The sequence below is a fragment of the Orussus abietinus genome, unplaced genomic scaffold, assembly GCF_000612105.2.
Source record: "Orussus abietinus isolate OABI.00-Male unplaced genomic scaffold, Oabi_2.0 scaffold227, whole genome shotgun sequence".
NCBI classification, from domain to species: domain Eukaryota; kingdom Metazoa; phylum Arthropoda; class Insecta; order Hymenoptera; family Orussidae; genus Orussus; species Orussus abietinus.
The window spans coordinates 48,801-72,784 of record NW_019394967.1 but is presented as its reverse complement, the minus strand read 5'-3'; the positions used below and the strand labels follow the sequence as shown (position 1 = coordinate 72,784).

Here is a 23,984-nt window from a genome sequence, read left to right as displayed (position 1 = left end):
GGGGCATTCTCCCCCGCGTAGGTCGATCCTTCGAAACTGCATTTTGCAGTTTCGCATAGGGCCACGCGTGCGGGGCATTTCAACGATCGGGGCCCTCCCCTTTGTTCACCGCGTGGTAATATTTTTTTATACACCGGGGCTGCTCTCCCCAGTCGCCCTCGGAGTCGGCACGACTGGGTGCAGCACCCCTTGGGGTCGATCCGACCCCACTTTCCGGATCACTGACGTAAGGTACGCCGCTCCCGACGCTTTATGGCGCAATGCTGCATCTAAAACGGCTAATGCATCGGTCAATAAACATTTGAGGGTTCGTTATTAGCGCGGATCTCGGAGCCCCTCTTCGCCTCTTACAGGACGGAGTCGAGAGCGCTCGATCGCGTTAGGGTCCGTTCGGATCGGGTGGAGTTGCGCTTCCGTGCAGCGGATGCAAAGTCATCGGAAATTTCTTCCTTTTTAACGGCAAATTATATTTTCCCCACCGACTAGTTTCCCTCGAGGAAGGCCGAGAACGCGCGAACCCGAGACCCTCCATGATTGCGTAATAATTCGGGATTGTTTCGTTTTTACTCCTAGTACTCTTTTTACTGGTAATTCCGTTAGCGAGATAGTGCGTTAAAGTCCCTTCGGGACGTCCCTCCTAACGCGCGGCGGAGACGTCGGTCGAGGGCTTAAAAATAATTTCAACATTTTTCACCAGGAAGGAAATACCCCGGTAAACTTTTCACGAGGGTGGAACGTAAACATTCTTTATAGTTAATTGCATATGATTTACACGCGGGATCGGCGGTAGGCGTTATACCGAAGCGGTAATGAGATGGAAGCATAAAGAAGCCGCAAAGTGGCGGGTCGGCCCGGATAAAGGGGCTTCGGTTAAGAGAGCGCATTCTTTCGGTTGATAACCAGTATCTCGGCTGCCTCCTATTTATGATAAGGTAGGGCTCCTCCTGCCTATGCAGAGGTGCATGCGGATGCCGGTATTTCCCGTGTCCAATGTGTCCCACCTGGGACATCCAAGGGTCCCAACCCTCGTCCTTGTGGACAAAAACCCGACCGCGGAATATATTTTACGTGCGGTATTAATGGTCTCGTAAGAATATATAGAAAGGGTTAAATCCTCCCTTACGCGTCGAGGCCACGCGTGCCCGCGGATGGGACGAACGAGATTTCCGTCCACCCGGTGAGACGGGACAGGGCAAACAGTCTGCCCCAATTTGCGCCACGTCCCAAGATTTCCGTCAGAAAAATCATCCCGATGCAAATCCGACGCAAATCTTCCCCGACTGCCGTGGGTTCTGCTTCGAGGGAGCTCCTCTTCCTCCCTAAACTCTAATCCGTGCATTACTTTTATTTCTAAGCGAAGCAATTATCCCAATTATACGCCGCCACGATATGTAACATAATGGCTAACGCCATCTCCGTTACCTGAGATTTCTCGTTTAAGCCCAACCTGTGCCTAGCTTTTAAGGTGAAGTGAAACACGTCGAGGAACTTGATCGACGTCGATAAAGAAAATTTTTCTAAATGCCTACGTTGCCGACGTTGGTTTTTATATTGACAGCTAGGTCGAATTATATTGGGTATTGTACCAAATGGCATATTCCACCTGTCGTTTTCGTACAATAATTATAAAAAAATCGAAGTAAAACTCCAGAAATCCTCTGGATTCATGCCTTCTGGGGCCCTAATTGACTGCGGAGGGACCCTCTGCGCCATCTGTGATTTCCAGGTCAATTAAATTTTCACTCCGAGACCTCGTATTACCATCGTTTTAGCAAAGAAGCGCATACAACACTTTTTTTGCCTTTATCCCGTTCAAATGCGAGTTTATCGATTACCAGAGTGTTCTAAATTGTCGTAAAATTGTCCTGACCCTTTCGATTCTCATATCAGAGCCTTCGATAATTGTATATTGATCGAAATATGAGAGCTCGACGCTATTTTGGTTCTGGTCTGGACTGAGTTAAAAGATTTTTTTGAAAAATCCAAATTTTGAACGTGTCAGGACAATTCTTAGCTGATCAGGAGTGATGTGTCAAAGTTTCGGACAGTTTGGCCTAATACCCTTAAAAAAAAGTGTTGCATTTGAATCGACTGATTTGAAGGATGTTTCACTTCGCCTTAACGAAAGTGGCTTTCCCAGGACGGGCTCCGAAAAGGCAGAAGTTGGAGGTCACATCCGAGCCATTTACAAATACGTGTTAGAAACAACAAAGCGCGGGTTATCCGAGGCTCGACCTACATTTCCCCGATGTGGGAGGAGATTGCATTAAACTGAGAGAAAAGAAGTGCCATTTCCAATATAAACTTACAAGTGGTCCTCCGATAACGTAATCGTTCCATCCAGCCGAGTGGTCGGAGCGCGGCCAAGAGAGGTTCCTGGCTCCTCGTCGAAGGCGAGTGCGGACAGCGGGAACGATCTTCCGGGGGGCATTACTGGGTACTTCGAGTGTGCGTACGCTCTTGCGGGTATATTTACTGTTTCGACGCATAATTACCGCGGCCCCGTCGGCTGTAAAGAGGCCCTCGAGGCTCGCGCCAATAAATCATTTCTCGGCCACGGCGTTCTCCCTCGGTCCCTCCCGGGGGCGGCGATGCCTCTCTCTCGGTCTCTCCCGATGTTTTTCCCCTTTTCCAGGCCTGCCCCTCCGCCCGGGGGCTCTTCCCCCGTTTCCTCCGTCCTGTCCTTCCCGCTCCCACTTCGCCGGCGCCACCCATTTTCCTTTGCACGCCTCTCTTTCATCCTTCCGCCTCCTGCCTCCCACCTCCCACCTCCCGAGCTTCTCAACCTCTCACCTTTTCGTCTCTCCCTCTTCCTCCCCCTCCTTCTCCGGTTCGCACTTTCTCATTTTCCACGTCATGTTGCTCTCTCCTCGCGGAAGCAATCGAGCGCCGTTGTTGTTGTTGCTCTCTTATTGTACCCCTCCCGTTGTCACTTCTCGGCACGTGTAACGCCCGTTATTAACGCGATTCGATTCAAAGAGGAAGCCACCGCGAACTTCTGCCTCGCTTCTTACCCCGGGATCCGTGCAGCCGTTTCCTCCCGTCCTTTCCGCATCTCTGAAATGCTTTGTCTTCGCCCGTCCCCGGGGGTTAGCCGTTAAGAACCGCGGAGATTATCCGGGGAAATTGTTACCAAGTCGAAGGCCGCTTCGCTGGAGATCGCCAGGTCCTTTTCAAAGGATCTGAGAAATGACTTTGGATCATTTGCAAATTAACTCCGTATCGCGAACGAAGCACGGATATCATCTTCGAACGTGTACCCTAGGCGATTTTCCTGCTTTTTAGGGCTTCTCTAATTTTTTTTTTTTACTTCATTTTTGCATGTTTATGCAGCCCAGCATTATCGACGCTGCATGCATCGGAGCTGTACGGGCGAAACTGAAAAAAATCTATTAAGCGTCTATTAGCGTCATTCGTTATCCCGTCTTGTTTATTTTCTCCCGTTTTATTCGTTACTGTTCTATTCTCGCGTTTTACATCTCAAGTTTTTGTGCCCTCCCTTCCTGGCTCACTGTTTCTCACTCCTACGTCCTATTCCTCCAAGGCAATCGAGCATTATCGACGTTGCCCTCATTGTATCCGGTCCGTTGGCACTTTTGAAAAAGCGTAAGGCCCGTTATTAACGCGATTCGATTGAAAGAAAGTACCGCGAACTTTTTCCCTCCCGTTCCTCGAGGCGGCGGGTACTTGTCTTCCGCCGTCTCTTTCGCTTTTCCGGGAGATCTGTTTTTCCTTGGCTCCTCCAAGAGCTCTCCTCCGGCCAAGTATTTGTGCCAACGTCGGCTCTGGAAGATTAGCGGACACTAGTTACACCTCTTCCCTTCCCGAGGAACGGCCGGGACGATTAAAAGCACGAGCAAAGACACCTACCTTCTTTCCTCTTCATTTCCGCCATCTTGTATTTTTTAATCTCAAGCGTCCTCCGAAGCGACGTCCCGACGAGCCCATTTTGGTGGCTCTTAAAACCTCGTTTCATTGCCTCGCGGCATTTATCCACTATCTGCCGGGGCAGGGAACATTGTTTTTTATTACTCCGATCCCTTCCTTTGACCGAGGGGTCATTAATATTTTATCACCCCTGCGAACGGCAGGTAACGGGCCAATTTGCGAAAGAGAGTGGCGCCATTCGGCACCGGGATCGGCGGGGAGAAATAAACCTCCCCTTTCGAGTTATCAAATTTCCCACGTAACGCTCGTTCGGAACCCTCCATATATTCGGGTCATAGGTGCGAATTTCCGTTGGCGGCCCTATTAACGGCGATGGCGAACTCCAAAGCGCGGGGACGCGTGGGCCGAGTCGTCCGGCCGCGCGTTTCTCCCTCATCGGACTACCAAATAGGAGATTTTATTAAAGTTGGCCCCGCAGTTTAGGTCGGAGGATCGACGAGGAAGAGAGGGCCGGAGGTCCCTCGGCGGTCTGCGGCTTCGCCGGGAAACTTTGCCGGCCATTATGACCGCGAAAATACCGACGGAATCGGGGTGGCCGCCCCACGAGAGGAGCGGCCACTTTTTCGGCCTCCGTGTCCCGACATTGGCTATTTCCCCTGGGGCCGAGGCTCGTTCCAGCGGAACCCCCGGCCAGTCGGAAAGCTCGGGGTTTCCGCGTTTCAGAAAATGCAGATTAACCGGCTCCGAGGAAAATTCCTCCCCCCCGCGGAATTTATCCTCCCGGCCCAAGTTGCCCCACTTGACCGCTTCCCGTTCGCGGCCGCGGTTCCCCGGAAATGTAACGACCCCAGAGAGGACTCGTTCCCTTTCCTTGGTTCGCACCTCATTTCCGGCTTTTTTCCTCGGCTTTATGGCTAAAAAGCTTCGCGAGCGGGTTATCGGCCCCGGCCGGAACGGGGGAGGGAGATAGGACACGGAAAAAGGGACGAGGAGACCACTTGGCTATTTGTTTAGGGACTTTTTCAACCGCGCGAGGATTCCCCCCTGTATCCACAATCTGGAAGAGTGTTCATCCTTTTAATACCGAATTTGAATAAACGCTGCCCCGACGCGCCAACCTCCGCCGCGAAATTAATGTCGCGAGAGAAATGTGCAACCCCGCCGTGTCAGCACGTACTGTAAACGCGCGATAATTTTACGCCTTTGCGTTTTGCATTCGTTCCTAGAGTTTGTGGCTCGGTATCGGCCGAAAGGAAATTAAACTCCGCGGTTTTTTAGCCTTTCTTCGGTACCAGGGAAAAAACGCGCGCTCCGGTGTGCCGCGTTTCGCGAACGTTTCCACAGTAATGAGGAATTCCATTTAATGTTATAATTCATCCTCTTTGAAAAGTATTTCGATCTTGTTCGATGACAGTATGTAATTATCGGTGATGGGTTGAAAATGGGTAATATCGTGATTTTAAATACGTTATGTCGAGTATTCGTTCCTTTTAGAAGGTACCTTCCACTGGAGGTCATCGTTTATGTAGAACGATTGTTGCCGTCCCGTTAATAATTGCAATTAAAACGATTGGTCAGGACTTGGGACGACCAGTTATCGCCTAGTTATTATTGGTTGCCGGTCATAACAATACGTTGTACCCCCGAGGGCGTTGCCAATTTTTTTCCAATTGTTTTATGGTACGTTTATTGGATTGGCTCTTTTCCAATGGATCGTTCTTATTATAGATCCGCTCTACGGGGATGAACCAATCGCGGGAGCGCACCATAAAACAATGAAAGATGTTGCCAGCGGTTTTTTTCTATATATCGACGAAGTGCAAATATTTTATACAAATCCGTATGCTCGCTTATACAATTGATGCAGAATGACGTTAATGACATTTCTCGCCGGATTGGGGGTACCGAATCGTTTGACACGGGTACAAAACTCGGTATTTCGGTATGGAATTATTTAATTTTTTCTTCCTCTCATTGTGCAATCTTGCCAAGGAGTCCTGAAGAACCCTTTGTTTTCTTTTCTCGCGCGCTTAGTCCTACAATTAGCCAACTTTTACGGCTGAATAGCTTCGTAATGGCGACTACGACAAAGGGAGACCAACCGAAATTCTGGAGAACGAAGGGGCGGAAACTCGTCCGTATGTTTGTCTAAGGATACCTTTTGTTTGGGATGTCGGGACTGACTTTTAGGGAAAGGAAGCAAACCGCGGGAGTGCCGTGGCCTCTTCATATTTGGACGCATTAGCGTTTAATGCAGATTAACCCTCTAACGCCAACGCCCGAGTTAAGGTGACAAGGGTCTGAAAATAACAATGGGCTACTTACCTACGAGGTAAAGGGTTAATCAGCGACGAGGAAACTCACTTGCACGAACGTGCATACCACCGAAAGCCGCGTTGGCTTTTAACGGGAACATCAAATCGCATATGATTATGCCAAACCGTGAAACAAAGGGTGCTTTTTTTACTTAGACTTAAAGTGATACGAAAGTGGCGTCAAAGAGGTCTCGTACGTGAAACTTTTCTCCCAACTAAATGTACCGAATTTCGTCAATCTTTACAACGTGAACATGGAGGCTATAAGGAAGGTCCCTGAAATTTCAATTTTCTACAAATTTCCTTACAGGTATATTTTTACATTTTGTACATAAAATGAAATTTCACGGGTGAGGGAACTCCATTATAGCCTCCATATTCACGTTGTGGAATTTTAAACGAATCGGTACATTTCTTAACGCGGATTGAGATTTATGCTTTGCTATGATGATTATGCCAAACCGTGAAACAAAGGGTGCTTTTTACTTGGACTTAGTGATACGAAAGTGGCATCAGAGGTCTCGTATGTGAAACTTTTCTCCAAACTAAATGTACCGAATCTCGTCAATCTTTACAACGTGAACATGGAGGCTATAAGGAAGGTCCCTGAAATTTCAATTTTCTACAAATTTCCTTACAGGTATATTTTTACATTTTGTACATAAAATGAAATTTCACGGGTGAGGGAACTCCATTATAGCCTCCATATTCACGTTGTGAAATTTTAAACGAATCGGTACATTTCTTAACGCGAATTGAGATTTACGGTAAAGATGCAGGGGGTAAACTTCCGGATGCTCCACATTCGCTGGAATTTTCAATAAGTCTCTATTGCTAGACATTTTCCTTCCACGACTTTCGAGTCTACGAGATCCCAAGGGAAGGAGTAGCGAAGTTGACTACGACCCTTAACACCTTTACTTACCGCTCGTTCCCTTATTTGAGTACGTAAAAGTTTAATGTTGATTAAAAGAAGGCTAGGGAATTGTCGTATACCCGTTAACGCAAAATATATTGCATAGACCATGCTCTCGCTTCGTTTGATCATTTTCCTCGGAATGGAGCTCTGTTGCATGATGCTCGCGGAAATGTACCAATCCGAGAGAAGCCTTTGTTCTCATTCCTTATTTAGCATCTAATTCCAGACTATTGCCGCTGTTTAAAAATCTCCGCCAGTGAAGGAGAGAAAAAGGGAACGGTTTCGAAACCCCCGGAAGAAAATAGACGAAATCTGCGGTTGGGCTATTTATCGGAAATCCTCTTTTTATTCCGGCTGGTTAGAATTATCGAACCCGCTGGTACTACCGCGGTCTCGGCGAAACAATATCGGATCTCAGGGCGTAATTTCGAAATTCATTTATCTAAAGGCATGGTACTGCAGTAGGAGATACACGAGTAAAAGAACATTATTCTCTTTCCTTTTCCACAAAATAACGCAACCACCTAACGTGATATATGTATATACCATTGTGTCGTATTGCGTCGATAGCGGGAAATTCTGTACATATTGACCCGCCACTTTTCTCCGCGTGGTCGAAATTAATAGTAGATAATTAACCGGCAGTTTCGGGATTTCCAAAGGTCAATTTACGAAGCGAGAAGCCGGAGGCACCTGTCTAGACATTTTTAGTTAACACGGGGGTTGGTGGGAAGGTTATAATCCAGAAGGAGTCCCCGTCCTCTTTCCTTATTTAGCGCCTCATTGCGGACTCGTGCTGGCTGGTGAAAAAGCTCCAGAGAGGAGCGCGGAGGAGAAGAAAGGGTGATGGGACGTGAAAAAAGGGACGAGGAAGGGAGGGAAACGGTAGCCGAGCTATTTGTTGGAAACCTTTTGTTTGGGCCGTTGAAGCTACCTTCGGCCGAAGGTGGCGGACGTGGTCGGGCCTGTAACGTTGTAACCTCTTAATATTTAAACGCATTAGCACTCGGCGAGTTCCTCCCTCTGCCTCAAATCCCGATTCCGAGCCCGATTCCGATTCATTTCACTTTCGACCCCCATTACGAGCGAGCGGACTCGAAGGCAGCGTTTCATTTCGGGGCTAAATGAGGCGTCAAATTGACTTCGAAATTAGCAATGGGAGCCTCGAGGAAGCCCATTCGCTCCTTAGGGCTCTTCGTGTCGTGTTTCACCTTCTTTCTCGGGGTAAACGTACCTTTCCGTGAACGGAAGAGGTTTAATCGTTAGGAGGGTCCGCCACAAAGTGCCGACTTCGCTGTCAAAAATCGTGCCAATTTCGTAATACTTAACGATTTGATACACTCAGTTCCCTAGGAACTTTTTTCCGAATTAAGTGTACCGAATCGTTTCAAACTCGACGATGTGAACACGGAAGGCATAAAGAAGGTCCTGACACCCCTAATATTTTAATTCTTTAAGAATTTGTTTACAGACGTTCTCACAATTTTTNTGAATCCAGAGGATTTCTGGAGTTTTACTTCGATTTCTTCATAATTATTGTACGAAAACGACAGGTGGAATATGCCATTTGGTACAATACCCAATATAATTCGACACAGCTGTCAATATAAAAACCAACGTCGGCAACGTAGGCATTTAGAAAAATCGTCTTTATCGACGTTGATCAAGTTCCTCGACGTGTTTCACATCCCCTTAAGGCTCTCATTCTTCTCCGGGGGTGCGTTACCCTCAGGTGGGTATCGAGAATTCCTCGGTATTTACATTATAAATGCCCCGGGAGCCCGCATCCCTAGGATCCAATTGCTCGTAGAAATCAAAGGACAGGAGTTTCAGAGTCCCTACCCTAAAAGACGGGAAAGTGGGCTCAGGCCTCGGCAGAAAGTCCTCTCGGTTTCCATCCCTCGACCCCAGTGAAACGGCCCCGAAGCGTGTCCACCCCGGACCTCAAACGAAGAAAACCTCCGTCCGCCGACATGCCGTCAGATATCCCGAATCGTCGGGAAATAAAACTCCCTAGCCCAGGTTCCGCCCCCTAGGCGCGTACCCCGTAAGAGCATCGGCTCGACCTCATTTGCCCGATAACCGGCACAAAGAGTATCCGACATCCCCCGGAGCCGAGTGGCCGTAAAAATCAAAGGGCAACAGTCGGGAGCGAGTCCTGGGTAAAAGGACGGCATCCGCGACGTCCAGGCGGAGGTACTCGGGCAGGACACGGCCGCTCCGAGGTAGACATTCCTATTACGCGTGGCATGCTCGGTGCGGACAAAGGTTAAAGAGGGAAATCGTCCCGAAGGGTGGATCGCAGGAGTAAGGGGCGTCGCGGGAAGTGCGGGGCGAGGAGGGACGCGCGCCCCGACGCCGCAGAGGGTGCACGCGCGCGTCCGCGCCACACAGAGTCGCGCTTTGTCGGCCGATCCAACTGTGAAATGCCGCTCCCGAATATCGTGCGTCGAGGAGCTAGACAGCGGAGGGGGGTGCGCGGGGAGAAGAAGGTCCGGCATAGTAAATTCTTTGTGCAATTTGACAGTCGAATCTGAGACCGGTGCAGGTCGCCGTCCCCTCCCGCGCGTCCCAACCCCCCGCGTTGGCGAAAAGCGTCGAGGAGAAGGTTGGGTCGTAGGGTGGCGGTGGCGGAGCCGGCGATGTGGCGGCGCGAGAGAGACGGAGGGAGGGGGGCCGACGGGGGAGCGAGCGAGAGGAACCGAGCGCGGTGGAGCGTAGCTGAGAGAGAGCGCCGCGCGGGCCGGGGGGAGGGGAGCGACGCGCCGAGGGTGGGGGGCGGAGGGAGGCTACAGAGAGACCGGCGGACGCTGCGTCGAGACGCGGCGGAACGTAGTGATCTCTCTCGTCAGTCGTACGATGGCCGCCGATCGAAGCGGGTCCGTCGCGCCAGTCGAGTACAAGGGACACGCCAGGAGTGGCTTTGTTCGGTTATTGACTTAGTTTCGCGAGCGAGTCCGACCGGTTCGCCGGAGGGAGATCTTCCCCGACCGGACGCGCGCTTCTGCCTCCCAACGCGCGTCGCGACGGACGCCGAAATTTCAGGACTTCGAGGATACCTGGGGACGCGAGACGCTCGGACGCGGTCGCAGGTGGTCCCGCGTGCTCGACGTGGGGACGCGGATCATCGCCGGGACGATCGATCTATCGAGTAACGACTGCTCGTTCGGTCGAGATCGATCTCCTTGGCGCGAAGATCGTCGGGGTCTTTGCCTTCCTTTTACGCGCTCCGAGACGCGGAACAGGGGCAAAAGGAGCTGGAGGATGTACGCCTGATACGGGAAATTATGGGCCAGAGGATGCTCGCAAGGATACCTCGCAGCGGCGGGCCGTGGGGAGCACTCTTTTCGAAAAGACGCGCCGAGGACGGAGCCTCGCGGAGACCGGCCGGCCGCGAAGAGGAGCGCGCGATCCGCGAGCCCGCGTCTCGGCGCACCTAGGGAACCGACGGTTCGGCGGACGGCGGCGCGCGGAGCCCCTGGGTCGGCATCATCGCCAGGAGTGATGTGATTTCGAGGAGAGAGGAACCGGCGGTTTGTTTCGGCGGGAGATCCTCGGAGCCCGGTCTCGAAGGCGCTTCCCCCGGCTTCGGGTCGGAGTGATGGCGACGCGACGCGGAGGCTTCGGAGCTTCCTCTTGGCTCGGAAGGTATCGCGTCCTCTGAGGAAGCGACGGCGACGACGTCGGAGGTCTGGGCGCGTACCTGTAGGATGCGCGCGGATTTAGGATGAGCAGAGGAGAAGGAGGGATAACAACGAGCCACCGATGATGCGAGCGCTCCTCCGTTTCGCGGGAGTTGGGGGATCGTTATGGGTTCTGCTAACCAGTCTGAACCTCTGCCACGTGCTCGGCCGGTCTAACGAGGCCGTCGCCGAGCCCCGAGACGCCAGGAGCGAGTGCGCTCGGGACCCCGCCAACGAGGACTCGCTGGTCTGCGACTACGGGTTGACCGGGAATCGGAGCCTGGCCCTGGATCTGGAGAGGATCGACCACGAACTGGTCACCTCCATGAGCGTGAGCTGCGCGCCGGAGGGGGAAGCCGGGGACGGAGGGGCCTCGGTCAACCTGGAGCAATTTCGCCGGCTGCCCCGACTGAGGAGTTTGAGGATAATTGGATGTTCCGGAGTCAGGTGGCCGAGTCAAGCTCTGGCGGGCCTGCAAGACCTCAGGAACTTGTCCGTCAGGCTCTTGCCCGACGCCGGGACCGGGGCGACGAGAGGTCTGGAGCTCGAGGCTGGAACCTTTGACGCGACCCCGCAGATGGAGAACGTCGATCTGTCCTCGAACAACCTGTGGCTGATACCCGAGCGCCTGTTTTGCCCGCTCGGCACCCTGGTCAGCCTCAATTTATCCCGGAACGTGCTGAAGGACGTTACGGAACTCGGCTTCGCGGAGCATGCAGAAGAGGAGTCGACGAGAGGAGCGCGGACGGCCGGCCCTTTGGCGCCGCAAACGTGTTCCTCCAGCCTTCAGGTGTTGGACGCCTCCAATAATCGGATAGTCGTCCTGCCGGACGGCGGGTTCGCACCTTTCAAGCGGCTCCGCGTGCTCAACCTCCTCGGAAACGCGATTTCCGTCGTCGATGACAGGGCCCTTCGCGGACTCCGGTCGCTGGAGGTGTTCGACGTGTCCGATAACCGAATAGTCGCGTTGCCGGCGAGCGCTTTCCGAGAGTGCACCAAGTCGCTCAAGGACTTGCGCTTAAGGAACAACTCCATCGGCGTCCTCGCGCCAGGACTGCTCTCCGACCTGAACCAGCTGGTCTCTCTGGACCTGTCCAGGAATGCCCTGACCGGCTCTTGGCTGGACTCCGCGACCTTCGCCGGCCTGATCCGCCTGGTGCTCCTCGATCTCTCGTACAACCGAATAGAGAGACTGGACCCCTCTCTCTTCCAGGACCTCTACACCCTGCAGATCCTGAACCTCCGACACAACGAGATCGCGACGATACCGGTAGACGCTCTCTCGCCGATGAGCAATTTGCACACCCTCGAGTTGGCGAGCAATCGTCTCGTACATCTCGACGCTTACTCGTTGAACGGGCTCTTCGCGCTGTCTCATCTCGCTCTGGACTCGAACCTCCTCGAGACGATTCATCCGGACGCTTTCAGAAATTGCTCCGGCCTCGAAGATCTCGATCTCTCGCGGAACAACCTGAAAACCGTGCCCGTCGCGCTCCACGACACGAGGATGCTCAGGACCCTCGATCTCGGGGAAAATCGGATAGAGAGTCTCGAGGAACCGGGATTCAAGGGCATGTCCAGCCTTTACGGCTTGCGGCTGATCGGCAACGAGATAGGGAACGTGACGCGGTACGCCCTTGCGGAATTGCCGGCGCTGCAGATCTTGAATCTTGCCAAGAACAAGATCGAGCGCGTCGAGGAGGCGGCCTTCGCCGACAATCCGGCGCTACAGGCTATACGTCTCGACGCCAATCTCTTGCGCGACGTGTCCGACGTCTTTCGACGCTCGCCGGGTCTGCTTTGGTTGAACCTTTCGGATAACGCCATCGAGCTGTTCCGCTATGACTTCTTCCCGGACACGCTGCAATGGATGGATCTGCACGGGAACGCCATCGAGAGCCTCGGGAACGCTCAGCCCCGCTCCCGACTCAGAACTTTGGACGTGTCGTTTAACAAGATCACCAAGATACATTCTAAATCTCTGCCGAACTCCATCGAACTTTTCCTGATCAACGATAACGCCGTGGAGGTCGTGGAGCCGCACACTTTCTTTGGGAAGGAGAACCTCACCAGGGTGGACCTCTATACCAATCGCATATCCAAGATGGACCTCTCCGCCCTTCTGCTCGCCCAGGTTCCCGACGATAAATCTCTACCGGAGTTTTACATCGGGGGCAACCCCTTTATTTGCGACTGTAGCATGGAGTGGCTACAAGGAGTGAACTCGCTGCCTCTTAGACAGCATCCGGTCGTGATGGACCTGGGGTCCGTGTACTGCAGGCTGCCCCACGACCGTCACATATCCTACGTGCCGCTGCTAAAGGCCAAATCGTCGCAGTTCCTCTGCGATTACAAGATTCATTGTTTCGCCCTCTGCCACTGCTGCGATTTCGACGCGTGCGACTGCAAGATGACCTGCCCCACGAACTGCACCTGCTACCACGATCAATCGTGGTCGGCCAACGTGGTGGACTGTTCCCATGCCAGCTACGACCGGCTGCCCAGCGGCCTGCCCATGGACGCCACCGAAGTCTTCCTCGACGGCAACGATTTCGGGGAGCTGACCTCGCACGCCTTCATCGGCCGGAAGAACCTCGAAGTGCTCTTTGCCAACAACAGCAACGTCGTCGCGATACGCAACCACACCTTCAGCGGCCTCCGTAGACTTCGGGTCCTCCACCTGGAGAACAACGCCATGGTCGCCCTCAGCGGCGTGGAGCTCGCCCCCCTGGAGAACCTCCGCGAGCTCTACCTGCAAAACAACCTGCTCAGGTACTTGGACAACGACACGTTCGCTGCCTTGCGTTACCTCCAGGTCCTGCGCCTGGAGGGCAACCGATTGGAGACCTTCGCCATGTGGCGCCTCGGCGAGAACCCCCTCCTCGAGGTCGTCACCCTGTCCGAGAACCCTTGGAGCTGCGAGTGCTCCTTCATGGAACGCGCCCGCCAGTGGATCTCCGGGAACCTGCCGGTCGTTCTTGACTGGCACCTCTTGGTCTGCACCACGGGGATCCCCGTCGTCCTCCCGGAGAACGCAACCTCCTCCCAGCCGACGTGCACCGCCCTCGCGGGGGTGACTTCCATCGTGGAGATCCGCTCCCTCGAGGCCCACCTGCCGATCATCCTGACGGGACTCTTCGTCCTGGTGGCCACCATCGGCCTGCTCTGCGGCCTGGTCAGACATCGTCGGCTGCTTCGCGACTGGATCTCCGGGCGATGCGCCCTGAGGAGCGCCCGGTACAAGACCGCCGCCGCCTTCGAGGACCGCGAGAAACCCTTCGACGCCTACATCTCGTACTCCGCCATCGACGAGACCTTCGTCTCCAGGGTCCTGGTGCCCGGCCTCGAGAACTCTTACAGACTGTGCCTACACTATCGCGACCTCGGGGTGCGCGTCAACGTCGCGGACGCCGTGGCCGAGGCCGCGGACTCCTCGCGGCGCACCATCCTCGTCCTCTCGAGGAACTTCCTCCACGGGGAGTGGGCCAGGTGCGAATTCAAGATGGCCCTCCGGGGCGCCCTCAGGGAGAAGGGCAGGTCCGCTATTCTCCTCCTGGTCGGCGGGGTCTGCCCGCGGGACCTCGACGCTGATCTCAGGAAGAAGATCTCCTCCCACACTGTCCTCGTCTGGGGGGACAAGCTGTTCTGGCAGAAGCTGCGGTTCGCCATGCCCGACGTCCTGCCCATCCCGGTCCTGGAGAGGCCGCTTCCACTGCCACCGCCACCACCCCCGCCGACGCTGACGCCCCCGCGAATCGAGCACTAGTATCCGAGGGGGAGCGTTCTTTAGGTAAAATCTTCACACTAATTGTAGCGTTACCTCTGATCAGAGGCCCCTTTTTTCCCCACACTCGGTGCCGATCGTCTACAAGGATACGACGCGTTATCCTTCCCCAAGGCACGCACCTAATTCGAGATGGCATGCTCAGGACTTGACGATTTTTATCTCTCGCCAGAGAATTATTTTTGGGAACTTATTAATAATAGCTGGAATAAAAAGATGGCTCCGGTGGGCTGTCAAAAATCGCGTCGGATGTTTCGTATACTCCTCGGCAGTTGTGGCCGAAAAATCCTCCAGGAGTTCCTGGCGCGTTAAACGCAACACCTATTTTATTCTCGCGCTCTCTTTCTTTCTCTCTCTACCTCTGTCGTCCTCTTTTTAGCGAATTTCCGACTCTGACTTCTTAACTTAGTGTTCCGCCAGACAGTACTTAGGGGATAAAAAAGTTACGCCCCGTAGCGTTATGCCTCCCCTTTGTGTCGGGCTCGAAAAATGTATTCCCTTTGATTAATCAAATTTACGTAAATTTCACACCGTCATGCATTTGAACAAGTATTTTAATAACGCTCGTAAAATCGCCCCCTCCAAGCAGGCCGGGTGTCGGGAATTTTCATTAAACTCTGATACTTGCTGAGTTTTTAATTGGACAATTTTCGATGTAGCTCAATATACTTTCGGCACGGCCGCGCTATAGGGAACCGTTTGCAATTAAAGTGAACCTTTTCATCGAGCCTTAATGAATTTAATAGATGACCGTAAACTTTTCGTTCACCTTCGGAAAGAGTCTACGACTCTGCGCAGTCATTAGCGAATTTACGATTGACATACCTGTCGCCCAGTTCGGCGGATTTCCTCGTGGAAATGATATCATACATTATTAATATCGCTCGACAGGAGCCGTTTCGAGCGAGGAGTTCTTTCCAATTTCCATACGTTAATGCTCATTGTTCTTTAAAACCCGATTGAGTTATTTCTAGATGGGTGTCAGAAACCCCGATAATTTTTAAACGCTCGAAATTTGCAGTGTTTCGCGGCAAAACAGTTCAAGCCGTGATTTAACTGCGCGGGATGGTGTAATCATTTTAACATAGCATATGCGATTGAATTGAACGAACCATTAAAGATTTTAAGATCAACGTTCACGTCGCGAAGTACCGCGAAACTCCGTACAGGATTTTAGTCTTGTATTGTTTATATCTTTTGATGGGAATTATTTCCAGCGCGCCGAATTATGTCCAGTTAATGCTCATTGTGTTTTAAAAGACGATAGAACCGTTGATAGGCGATATTCGGTTTGATTGAGGTTCGGTCACTGGTGGTCAGTTTCGGTCACATTTTCGGACGTGTTACGAGGTATGTTCTAATCACTTGCGGTCGCGCTAAACATTGCATCCTAGGGCACCCACTCAGCGACATTTACTGACCCTGCCGTCATCCCTGCTGACCGAAGCAAATCGTCCGAGCTAATTAATTCCGACCGATTTTCAAAGTGTCTAATCAACTACTCCACCGGTGACAATCATTAATTCGATATATCCCGTTTAAACGAAAACCGCATTTCCACCGTGCTCGAATCCGACCTGCAAAGGATGCTTTAATTCTACGTCGCGGAGAGAAGAGTTCTCCTTTTTTTATTTTTATTTTTCACCGATTACTTTAGCGTCTCCTCCATCATGTATCTAATTCCGGAAGGGACGTTTTTACATTGAAAAATGGCCATTGCGTGTGCCAAAGGCGCGGATTCGTCTTTCCCGGGAGCGCGATAAGAGCCTAATGAATTTTAATTCCCTACACCGGACCTGCGCAGGGATACGTTTCTCTGGGATACTTTTCCACGTCCGCCGTTTTTTAATTCCTGAGGAGCGGAGCGATCGTTGCGGGACTCCGTGGGCAAGATTTTTGTACTTAAGGTGAAGTGAAACACGTCGAGTAACTTGATCAACGTCGATAAAGAAGATTTTTCTAAATGCCTACGTTGCCGACGTTCGTTTTTATATCGACAGCTGTACCGAATTATATTGGGTATTGTACCAAATGGCATACTCCACCTGTCGTTTTCGTACAATAATTATCAAGAAATCGAAGTAAAACTATAGAAATCCTCTGGATTCATGCTTTCTGGGGCCCTAATTGACTGCGGAGGGACCCCCTGCGCCATCTGTGATTTCCAGGTCAATTAAATTTTCACTCCGAGACCTCGTATTCCCATCGTTTTAGCATAGAAGCGTATATAACACTTTTTTTGCCCTTATCCCGTTCAAATGCGAGTTTATCGACTATCAAAGTGTTCTAAGTTGTCGTAAAATTGTCCTGACCCTTTCGATTCTCATATGTGCCCATAATTATGAAAGTGGTCTAAGTCAAAATTGAAAAAAAAAAAAATGAGTTTATCAGTTGTTTCACGCCACATTATTTCAAACTAAATTAATTCAATGTAATTTCGAAACAAAAAATATATGACTTAGACCACTTTCATGATTATGGGCACATATCAGAACCTTCGATAATTATATACTGATCGAAATATGAGAGCTCGACGCCATTTTGGTTCTGATTTGGGCTGAGTTAAAAGATTTTTTTGAAAAATCCAAATTTTCAATGTGTCAGGACAATTCTTAGATGATCAGGAGTGATGTGTCAAAGTTCCGGACAGTTTGGTCTAATACCCTTAAAAAAAAGTGTTGTATTCAAGTCGACTGATTTGAAGGGTGTTTCACTTCACCTTAAGATGGTTTTCAATTTTCTGCTCGCGATAGAGCCGGAGGCGCCGCGGCGTAATCATTCGCCTCCCTCGTATCCGAAAGTGAGAAATCGCGCGCTACGGGGCTTTTTACTTTCCTCAAAAACGGAAGTTCTCGGTCGGGAAAGTTTCCTGAACTCTCGTAGCAGAGGAATAATGTCGTCATCGGAACTCCAACATAGCGTCGCATATGGTGCGGTAACTTTCAGGCCGGGTTATAACGCCATGCGTGACACGCCGCATATTGATCTATTACGTCGGAAAAACAGATTCAAGTCGGTAATCAGGTTTTCGCATTCAAATGCAAGAAGTTGGGACACGCCGGCGGAGAAACTGTATTTAACTTCTCCGGGACGGGGGAACCGCGGAAACGTGTCACATATGATGGTGATTTTCAGCCATAATATATCTCCCGCTACGCGGAGCTACATAATGGATTTACATTGTTGTACATCCAAGTGCTTAACTCGGCCCCGTATGAAGATATACGAGCCCGAAACGTGGAACGAATCGTTAGGACCCCCGCGATTTTACATTTGGCGTAAACATTAATACAGCTTACCGGTGGAATGGCTTCCGCGTTTCGTCTTTTAATCCCGTAGGATTTTATTTTATTTTATTTTATTCTTTTTTTCCCGGGGTTTCGAAAAAATGAATATTCGCCACCCATCCAACCTGTGGGGGAAAAATTCGGTCACAATGAACGCGGCTCCACCAAATTGTGCGAGGGCGTCGATCCCCGAACGATTTTTGACCCCGGTGGAATTTTTCATTTCATTTCGATTAACCTGCCCGAAGAGATAAGGTGAACTGTACGCACTGTGTATTACTTTGGGAAAATTGTAATTTTGCGAATGGTTCCCCGATTTGCGCGGCCTTTTAATTGAACGCCAGAGGTTTTTCATGTGCGGTATGTGCGAAATGTGCGATGGAGAACGAACGATGGATTTTCTATTTGCGTTTCAAGTGGAAACAATACATTGCGTGTAACGTGCCCCGCAGTCGAGGGCATCCCTCATTGTTAATAACACGTAACAAATAATCCTCCTAATGTTCTTGGGGGCGAAATGTGGAAATTCTTTTATGCCCGGGGTATTAAAATCAAAATGAAATCATTTAGGGGTAGAGTAATCGATCTGGCCACCGGTAGTATGTTCTGCATTGATTCGGCCGTCACCTGTTCAGACCCCATTAATCCATCTGCTTCACCCTGGGGTCAATGTGGCTCAGGAAATGATAAATATATTTCGATCCGATTTTCCTCCCGGCTTGGGCTGCAATACCGGGGAAAATTCTCCTGCTAAATGAAGTGTGCTACATTTAATTAAACGCGCCGTCCTGGCGAATGTTATACAAATTGGCAATTATCGCGTGGGTATAATATGGCACCAGTCGTCCGGGGTGATCCGTCATAACTAGTATACGTATGGACTGTCGTATGGCAGTTACGTCTGCTGATGAGCCCAAATAATATTTGATTAATATCGGCCCCCGTGAAAATCAATTTACCCGTTCCCTGATATTTAGCGAAAATAATATCCTCGAGAGGAGAGGAACATTTGTAATAGTATAACATGTACGGAGAAACCGTGACTACTCCAAGAATGGTAAAAATGTTAGATTTTAATTAAATGGATTGAACGTTTCTTCTCGCGACATACTTTTGAAAATATGTCACTCTCAACCGGAGGATGTTGAAGAGAAATTAAAATGCTTCTTTCTGGGTAAACGTTTGTACTTTCATCCAGGGGTCGCCTTATACCCGTTAGTCCTTTCCAAACAATATACAGAGAATGTTTATGGAATATGAATTAAACATTCAAGCCCGAAGGGTTCTGCAAAAAGATTTCGGCCACCGAGCGGAGGTAACTGAATTTATTTCGGGCCGAGATGAAATGCGAAAAAGGAAATATCAGAAGCTGAAGAGCATGAATTAATTTCCCCGAGGGAGGTGTGCAGGCGAAAGCTCGGTACTGGCCTTGACTTTACTATTGTACCCAGAAATGTGAAATTAGAGTATATTGAAGTCTTTATTGCACTGTACACTCTCATTAGGACATTGTTCTCTCGGCTTGACTCGGGATATTTGTAAGGTTCACCTGGAGCGCTCTTTATACAGGTGGGTTGGGGCAAAACTACCCCTCGCAGGATTCATCCCCGTGTTATCTCCTGCGAGGAAGGCGCGAAAGACACGCGGAGGATGTGACATGCCGATGACAAAAGATTTAAGCGTTCCATCGCGAAGGGTCGACAAAAAGACCGTATCCTCCAGGGTAGTTGAATTTATTTCGGTCGGGCTAAAAAGGGAGGAAAAAGGAAATCGGGATAGGCGGAGGGGTGGGAAATAATTTCACCGAGAGGGGGGAAAACCGAGGGAAAGAAGAGCGCCCGGGAACGTTCGCGACTGGCCAGGACTTCGCGGCAGGATCATCTCGACCCACCAGGACGGAAAAAATTAAAATACCGAGAGACTGGATTTATGATTGTACGATTTATGCTCCTTCAGAGAGGCTCGCGCCACTTTCCTACGAATTGCTCTCTTTCAATGGTCATTTCATTTCACGGAGGACCCAGTCGCCGGGCATTGCGGGGCCGCCTCTTTATGCCGACACAATTACGCTTGCCCTCTGGGCGATTTTGCCTCTCTATTTTAATATCTCACAATGCAAAGGGGGAGGAGGAGGAGGAGGTAGCTTTACGTGTAACACGCTCTGCCGGGGGAGGGGAGAAATTTTTTAATCTCCTTATTGTCGGGGACCTGCAAAGGGAGAGCCGGAGGTCGGGGGTGGTTGATGTGAATTTTTTGCCAGGAGGGAAAGCAAACGAGGAAGGGCCAGAAGAGTGTGAAACGACTTCGTTCCGAGTCGCGCGTTCCAGACTGTTTACGTTTTAACTTTATGGCCGGTATCCTTCAACACATCCGGACGCAGGGACTCGGGAAGCGCTGATGTGAGAACTCTATTTATGACCGGCTGATGTCCCGACTTCCCGGTTCCTTCGGGGGAAGGTCATCATTTTTCCGAGGACTGCTTCCTCCTGACGTTAATATGATTCTCCGGACTGTTACGACATGAATGGGCCCCCCTATCTATTTGAGTTAGGCTTCGCGAAGAGAATTTACGATCGAGGATAGGCGAAATAGATTTCTTATATCGGATCACGGATCCATCGAATAACACTTTCCACGCTGGACGACCTGGAAAGCAGTGCTTGGGAATTTTTACACGAAATAATTACTCCATCTCGCCGGGAATTGCCAGGAATCGTCTTCCCTCCGGCCCACCTGCTCCATCTGCGTAGAGCAATGCGTAACGCATTTGACGAGCCACCGGAAAGGGAGATTTAAGCGTCTCGTCGTGTTAAGGTGAAGTGAAACACGTCGAGGAACTTGATCGACGTCGATAAAGAAAATTTTTCTAAATGCCTACGTTGCCGACGTTCGTTTTTATATTGACAGCTAGGTCGAATTATATTGTGTATTGTACCAAATGGCATATTCGACCTGTCGTTTTCGTACAATTATTATAAAGAAATCGAAGTAAAACTCCAGAAATCCTCTGGATTCATGCCTTTTGGGGCCCTAATTGACTGCGGAGGGACCCCCTGCGCCATCTGTGATTTCCAGGTCAATTAAATTTTCACTCCGAGACCTTGTATTACCACCGTTTTAGCAAAGAATCGCATACAACACTTTTTTTGCCTTTATCCCGTTCAAATGCGAGTTTATCGATTACCAGAGTGTTCTAAATTGTCGTAAAATTGTCCTGACCCGTTTCGATTCTCATATCAGAGCCTTCGATAATTGTATATTGATCGAAACATGAGAGCTCGACGCCATTTTAGTTCTGGTCTGAACTGAGTTAAAAGATTTTTTTGAAAAATCCAAATTTTGAATGTGTCAGGACAATTCTTAGATGATCAGGAGTGATGTGTCAAAGTTTCGGACAGTTTGGTCTAATCCCCTTAAAAAAAAAGTGTTGTATTCGAATCGACTGATTTGAAGGGTGTTTCACTTCACCTTAAGCCCGAAGGGAAAGGACGCGGTCGACGAGGGTCGTTGAAATGATTTTTCTCGAGTTAATAAGCGCAAAAGGAACGAGACCACGGAACGAGGAGGGAAGTACGGAACGATTTCGCGGTGAGCCGCGCACTCGGCGCTGATGGGGACTGCTCGGGGACTGTTGGCAGCCTCTAGGGAATATGTACTAGAGACCGGGGACTACTAGGGACTGGTACCTTCCGAAGGCCCCCCATGTCCTCTCGAGCTAGCTCGGACCTTTCCGAGTCCTGTAGGGCCTACATGGACCGTCGAGGACCGTTGCGGACCGGTCCGGACATTACGCCAGACCTCGGGCATACTTGCGGTAAACGCTGACCACGGATATTATCCGACTTGGGCTTTGTGTACAGTTCCTATCTCCGCACTTGTGCGATCTACGGAACGGTTGCCCAGCCTCGGTCGGATCCGCTCGTACTTGTCCGAGTGCGGTTTACGCAAAACGTGATCGAAAAGGAGATTAACGGCGATTGCGAGACCCCGGGGCTCGATTCGCGAAATCGCAAGAAAATTATCCCCCGGCCCTGGGACCCGTTACGCCATCGCAATTGGGTAACTATCCGTAAAAAGGCCTCATTAGGCATGCGGTGACCACAGGCCTCCTCCCGTTGGGCACCCTCGACGGGGACGAGCCGAGGAAGGGAGGCGGCGGACGTAACGAGGAAGGGAATGTGCTCCTACGGTTATAAAAAAGCAAAATAAAGATAACGCGTTCAATATGGACCAACAAGTATAGCACTCGAAATAAAAACAGACCGACGGGTTCCAGGGCAAACGCCAAACATCGCTCCCAAATGGGTTCACTCGTTCGAATATGTTTTTCTTCACACGCGTACCTTCCTAAATTCGTGCACGTGCAAATTCAGAACGGTGGTTTAAATCCGGGCCAAAAGTGCCGGCTGCTGTAAAAGGGATTTCCGATGGAACCTAATCTCGATTTCGAGGCTACCGGGATATTTTGGCGCGAAATGGGAATCGGGAGGTGGGGCAGTCGAAATGAAATTAATGGCGAGGGGGAAAAAGGAAAAGACGAGCGCCCTTCGCAATTATTAGTCCCGGGCTCATTGTTTCCCGAGTCTTGCGCCCCGGTTTGAACGGCCTTTGTTTAAATCGGGGCCGGTAAATAATGATCGACGCCGACGGATTGGTTTTTCTTCGTCAGGAGGGGCCTGGCGGCGACAAGCATTCTCTGGGGTCCTTCTTTTTTCACCCTCGGGCTCTGCTTTTTCTTTTTATTTTTTTTTTTCCTGCCTCGTATTAGTTTAAATCTAACGACTCGGCGCCCAGTGCATTGTGTCGCGCGCAACCCTGCGCCCTGTAATGACTTTACGTACCTGAATACGGCCTCGGCCGCGCTAATGACTTTCCCACCGAACCAAATTAACGGAAAAGAGAGCGGAATAATCGAACGCGCGAGTCGAAGCACACGGATGTAATTCGTTACACGGGTACGTGTACGCCTCCTTCGCTCCGGGAAAAGGAGAAACGACGGAACGCCTCGTCGGGGTTGCTCGCTGAGCTCCCTTTTGTGACCTCTTTCTCCCTCGAATTTCTTCCTTTTTACCCCGTGATATGTTGTACCGTATAACGAGAGACAGGGGCGCATCGTTAGGTTGCTTCTAAAAATTTCGTTTCGGAATTTCGATCCATCCCCCGAAAGTTCACGGTGATACTCCCTCCGGCTTGTTTCCGCTGCTCTTCTTTTTTTTTCATTTACGAGAACGTCCCCTAATTTTCTCACGAAGCAGTGTAAGGAAATATAACCCCGTGTATCGAAATCGTCCCCAATTTAGGCGGCTCCTCGATGAAATGTTCCAATTTTAAATTATCGTCTGCTAGTCTTTATCGCGTTAGTAACATCACATTCTGTGTATCATGCGCGGATTATCGGCTCGTTTAGCGTACCTTAAGGTGAAGTGAAACATCCTTCAAATCAGTCGATTCGAATACAACACTTTTTTTTAAGGGTATTATACCAAACTGTCCGAAACTTTGACACATCGCTCCTGATCATCTAAGAATTGTCCTGACACATTCAAAATATGGATTTTTCAAAAAAATCTTTTAACTCAGTCCAGACCAGAACCAAAATGGCGTCGAGGTCTCATATTTCGGTTGGTATACAATTATCGAAGGCTCTGATATGAGAATCGAAAGGGTCAGGACAATTTTACGAGAATTTATAACACTCTGGTAATCGATAAACTCGCATTTGAACGGGATAAAGGCAAAAAAAGTGTTGTATGCGCTTCTTTGCTAAAACTGTGGTAATACGAGGTCTCGGAGTGAAAATTTAATTGACCTGGAAATCACGTTATATCAGCGAAAATCTGAGATCCTGGGATCACTTTCTGTGGAACGGATCATGTCTCCTAATACTACTTCGTGAATTTAGTTTCGCGGAATTTCTAAACATTTATGGTAAAGTGAGGAAGTGCGTCCGTAATGAATTATCGGATTCGGGGGATGTCCTCCCCCGGGAGAAATGTCGTTACGTCCCTTTCTGGTAGCTTTTAGTTGCATCGTCAATATCGAATATTACGACATAAGCCGTTGAAGCAAACGAATAAACCCGCGATAATGGACCGGGGGAATTCCCTT

The 23,984-nt window shown here is 50.4% G+C and overlaps 1 protein-coding gene across 1 annotated transcript in view; it reads left to right on the top strand.

Moving 5' to 3' along the window:
- Positions 1 to 10,890: 10,890 nt before the first annotated feature.
- LOC105695206 (toll-like receptor 6) overlaps positions 10,891 to 23,984 on the top strand; it is a 51,979-nt gene continuing 38,885 nt past the window's right edge. Inside the window, exon 1 of the mRNA XM_012416560.1 lies at positions 10,891 to 14,595. Coding sequence (XP_012271983.1) covers positions 10,891 to 14,571 — 3,681 coding nt within the window. The 3' untranslated portion in view covers positions 14,572 to 14,595. The remainder of the gene's footprint in view (positions 14,596 to 23,984) is intronic.